The sequence below is a fragment of the Gymnoscopelus microlampas genome (assembly GCF_963454915.1).
Source record: "Gymnoscopelus microlampas genome assembly, chromosome: 11".
NCBI lineage: Eukaryota > Metazoa > Chordata > Actinopteri > Myctophiformes > Myctophidae > Gymnoscopelus > Gymnoscopelus microlampas.
The window spans coordinates 5,131,354-5,136,807 of NC_139948.1; the positions used below are offsets into that span (position 1 = coordinate 5,131,354).

General features: G+C 45.1%; 1 protein-coding gene across 1 annotated transcript; it reads left to right on the plus strand.

Moving 5' to 3' along the window:
* Positions 1 to 392: 392 nt before the first annotated feature.
* Positions 393 to 5,037, plus strand: LOC311054519 (uncharacterized protein; the record flags this gene model as incomplete). Its single annotated transcript, XM_084070533.1, has 4 exons — positions 393 to 522; positions 656 to 781; positions 1,347 to 1,464; positions 4,952 to 5,037. The coding sequence occupies exons 1-4, from the start codon at positions 487 to 489 to the stop codon at positions 5,035 to 5,037; spliced, it is 366 nt and encodes a 121-aa protein (XP_083926659.1). The 5' UTR covers positions 393 to 486.
* Positions 5,038 to 5,454: the final 417 nt, after the last annotated feature.

A 5,454-nucleotide genomic window follows, 5' to 3' on the forward strand; every position in this document is an offset into this window, starting at 1 on the left:
GTCGGAAAGGCGACATGTCGGAAAGCCGCCATGTAACCAGTCTTGCACCCAAAATGTCTTCATAGAACTGGTTTCGGAACCTTTTTTCTTCACACATGCACACACTTATTTTTTTCAGACATGCTAACCACGTACAGTCCTATATACGTTCTCATGTGATGACTCGCAAAAATGGCAGATCTACAAGCACACAATGTGTTCCGATGGGACATGTTGTTAACTTGTTGATTTATTTTTAGAAAAAAATGGATCGACAAGGCCCTGTGAACTTGGTTGGGAAACCCTGTTAGGACACAAACAACATTCTATGTTTTTGTTGAACTGTGGCCCTCTCTCATCGTCTTTACAGCATCATGATCGTGCCATCGGACGAGGTGGAGAGACGAGCCACCAACATCACACAGCCTTTCGTGGCGGAGACGTACCGCTGCGTGGCGGCCTTCGACACCAAGGACACCAAGAACAGAGCCTTCAAAGTGGCCGTGGATGAGAGACTGGACGTGCTCATCAAAGACCAAGCAGGTGAGAGAGGGAGAGAGGCCATCATCCCTTCATCATCACACCCCTCCTTCATCCTCTTCGCCCTGCTTATTTTTATACAATGTCATAATGGTGACCCAGCCTTAATCTCACCTGTTTGTGTATGTGTTGCCAGGTTGGTGGCTGGTGGAGAATGAAAACAAAAACATGGCGTGGTTCCCTGCGCCCTACCTGGAGAAGGTTGTCGATGATGATGGTGGGGATTATGAGGAAGATGATGTGGACGGTCCTCAAGGAGGAGGTAAGGCCCTACCAACACTTAAAGGCAGTGTATATTCTGATAGTAAGTATTGCTATGTATAGAGTAACGGGTCTCTCCAGATTTAGTAAACAGAAAACACATTTTCCAGGTCTGGATACCAACTTTATCCAATCAGGAGAGACTTCATACAGGATAAACAAGTGAAATTTGGAGTGATGACTCAAAGAAATGGAGCAGACAAAATTGTAACTGGAACACAATAAAATTGAAGCTGTATATGCACCAGCGGTTCCTTTGTCTTCATCCAAGACCAGCTGGGTACTCACTCCTGATTGGCAGACATTGGCAACCCACCAGAAAATGTATTTCCTGTTTATTAAATAGCTGGAGAGACGGGGTGACCCCTGTTACTGAACAAAGTACTCTACAGAAATGCATTGCTATCAGAATATAGAGCTTTAACAAAAGAAAAGAAAAACTTTTTGTTTTAACCAACAATTATCACTTACCCTACCTTAAGTAAAACTCTGCCTCTCTAAAAATGTGTGAGTATACAAAGTGATATCGCTGTACTCTGTGATGTCACACGTGTGTCCACCTCCAGGTACAGAGTACATCGCGGTCAGAACCTACAAGGCCACCAAGGGGGACGAGCTGTCCGTGGAGATCGGCACGCAGGTGGAGGTCCTGCAGAAGTCTGACAACGGCTGGTGGCTCATCAGGTACGCTAATATGCTTCTAAAACCATGTGGAATTTATCATACCGTTACTGTCGGTGCAGAAACCTCATCTCCATGTTTTACTATTTGTTTTTTGTTTTTGTAAATTAACGCCCTGCTTGATCAGGGGTTATGTCTCCATTCCGACATCTCGCCACTCCGACTAGTGGCTTCCGCGTGCGGTTAGGGTTAGGGTTAGGTATAGGGTTCGTTAACGTCGGAAAGGCGACATGTCGGAAAGGCGACATGTAACCGCTTGATCATACTACAGTGTCACACAAACTTATCAAAAATGGCAGATCTACAAGGCTCAAATTAGCTTTTTCTTTTTGCCTGACATGGACAGGAGGGTTGCCAACCGTCCCTTAACACATCGGGTGCCAGCGTTTTTTCATAACAACTTACCGTGGGTGCCAGCATTCTCCCATTGACTGCGCTTTGCTGTTTGTTGTTTCCGCGTGCGTTACAAGCAAATTCACGCAAAAAAAAGCATCGATTCATGTTCTGCCATGAGCCTGGCTACAGGCTGGAACCATAACATCCCCTCGCGGGTTACAACGGGGGAGGGGAATCGCGCATCGCGCATGACCGTTTTTCCCCACAGGAAACAGATTCGGAGATACTGTATAGGCGTTTCAAAGTAGGAAATAGACAGGAACCGGATGGGGAAAAAAAAGTGTTTCCGGTGAGCGATCTGGCACTTCCTTCGCAGGATTACAATGGGTGCTCCCAGAGCTGCTCTAGCCCCGCCCGCGCGGAGAAAAACGAAAAAAACAAAAAGACTGAAATCACGGTTCAGACCGTGTTCGGCACCGAAGCTTCGGAACCGCCACTAAGTAAACACACGGTTCAAACCGTGTTTGGCACCCGATGTGTTAAAATACGGAATCGTTCCTTATTTGGAAATTAAAAGACGTGTTCCGTATTGAACTGTTACGGGACATACTATGTTCCGTATTTTGGGGTCGTGGAATGACGGCGCGATTTTTATATGAGAGAGAGAGAGTATTTCTCACTCACACTCACACACAAACGAGACGGGGCAGCGCAGCCGTCCTGTCTCTTCTCTGTGTGAGTGAGAGCTCAGTGCGGGTGTCAGTCAGTGTTGCCAAGTATAGTGAGAGAAATGAGCCAGCCGACCTACAAAAACAAGCCAAATTTTGTTCCAGGGAAGTTGCAGGAAATAAGCAGACTTGGCAACGCTGGCTATGAAGCCATTGTCTGGGAGTGCGCTCAGCAGCTCATTGGCTCATAGTCATTACTCATAAAACGACCAATGAGAGTTAGCGCTTTCACGTTGCCAGGATACGTTCTGCCCTAGGCTGCGCTGCCTGGCTGTGACATGGTTCAGCGCGCACGGTGGACTGGTTGACATCAGGCAGCATGCCTCAGGAAAACAATATTCCAAAAATACAAGAACCCAAAGGACCCAAGCACAAGTGTCGCAGTTCTTCATTACTAAAACATCTCCTGAGATCGATTCGGTATGGGATATTACATCTTATTTATCTGGTTGTGTTTTTTAGCAAGATGTCAGTATTTCTATTTACCTGCAATGGCAGCCTACATATTGGCTGCTGATGTGGGCATAGTCTAGGCTATTTCAGTAGACTAATATGGTTGATTGTTTATTAATGTTGAGTTTTTAAAGTCTAATAAATAAACATTTATTTAATATATATTAATCAATATAATTAAATAGTGTACCCATTTAAAGAATAACTCTTATATATATTAATCAATATAATTAAATAGTGTGCCCATTTAAAGAATAACTCTTATGTTGTTATGCTCATCTGGAAAACGGAATTCTTCATAATGGATTAACAGTTAATAAATACATAAATAATATAATTAATATATAATATATAATATAATATATAATAATATATTAATATACAAAAATCTATGCGCGCGTGTCCCGTATTTCCATTTCTGAAAGTTGGCAACCCTAAACAGGATCTGTCATCAAAAGGACTGTTCGTCATTAGATAATCTATCTTTTCGACAGGCAAGGATGCATGGTTGTCCAGAGACAGCAGCTAAGGCATTTGATTCTGATCAGTGACAGGAGATCATGCACAGATAACTCTGCAAACAAATCATTATACGCTTAACAGGCTAACGATGCACCATCAGCCTTGCGGAAACAAACATTGCAACAACATGAGGACTGACTGCTCTCTATTGTTCTGAATGAATGGCATGCATTGTTCTGCTCCGGTTGGGTGCATTTCTCCTTTCCGACATGTCGCCTTTCCGACGTTGACGAACCCTATACCTAACCCTAACCCTAACCTTAACCGCACGCGGAAGCCACTAGTCGGAGTGGTGAGATGTCGGAATGGAAGGAGCACCCCGCTCCGGTTGACTTAACACATCTGAAGCAAGCTGCAGATTCTAGCTGTAGATTATCAGGCCGACGGGATTCTCAGAATATATTGCATAATATTATTTCAGAGAAAGCCAGAGGTCAATTATTATAATCTTTTTGCAAATGCGTTGCTTTAGTTCAGACACAGTGGTGCACAGGAGACAGCATTCACCTCATATGTCTAAAAGGGTTACTTTTCAGGCTTCAAATTAAAAAATGGCAGATCTGCAAGCTCAAAACTCATTGTTTTGAGCTTGCAGATGTGCTATTTTTGATACATTTGAGTGATGCTGTAGTATGTTAAATAAGTTAAAAGTTAAAATCTGGAGATAAGGGGTTTCTGCCCCGAAAGCAATGATGTATACCGTAATTTCCGGACTATAAGCCGCTACTTTTTTTCCCATGCTTTGAACTAAATTTGTCTGGTGCGGCTTATATTCAGGTGCGCCTTATACTACGGAAATTACGGCACTTGGTGAGTTACCTGAGTCCCTCAAGGGTTCTATAGACCAGAGCTGAATGTTTGTAAACAAACGGGTATTTCCAGGCAGAACGTCTATGAGAACATTAGCTACAGAATGTCTAGTTTGTCAACCTGTGGACATCTACTTATATAATCGGAAAATTGACTTCCGCCGCTGACGCCACACCCACTCCATTCATTTGGACCTCTCGCCGCTGACGCCATACCCACAGCATTGATTTGGACTAAACACAACAACTACATATGACATGTCACCACAACACCAGCCACAACGTGCACGCTGAATTTACGGGTGGCATTGTGTACTTCTCATTGGTCACTACACATTTGCCTCCATGGAACAAAATGAATTCTACTCACCACATTACGACCACACCGGACGGCGAAACACTTTCGCACCGTTTACCCTCAGCACAACCGAACGCCGACGGCCACAGCCGAAACAACACGAAGCGGCGGCCATTGAAATCTCTGCATCGCCACAACAACAACAGACGCGCGTCCTTCGCTTCCACCCCCTCTTGCTTACCTTTTTGTTCGACCCGCGCCGTTGCTTTCACTTTAGTCATGTCTCTATCACACCACACTCATGGTAATATGTCCGTCATTCACGTGCCATGTACATCCCAAAGACAACCAACACCACGCAGCCGCTTTTGTAATCTCCCCACAACAACAACTGAACACACGACTCGGCATCTGGGTTGCCACGTTCTGAAAAGACAAGCAGACCGTCAGTGTTGCCAGATGTGCGCCAGAAACAAGCAACCACCTTCATGAAAAAAAAAACCCAGCCGAAGGGGTCCGCGATGTTTCACGGGGGTCCGTGTGGGTCCCAACACTCCCAGGGGGTCCGCGGACCCTCAGGGGGTCCCCCTTGTATATATATTTTTTTAATTGTCTCCGCCAGGCCGAAAGGCATGGCGAGAAAGTATGTTTTCCACCCCGTCCGTCCGTCCGTGTGTGTGTGTGTGTGTGTGTGTGTGTGTGTGTGTGTCGGTCCGTCTGTGACCAGCTAATCTCCGGCACCGTTGTCTTGATCGCAGCGAAACTGTGCACACACACTCCCTGGATGCCAATTCAGAACCTTTACCCCAATTTTTTCTCATGGGCCTTTTATAGCGCCACCAGGAGG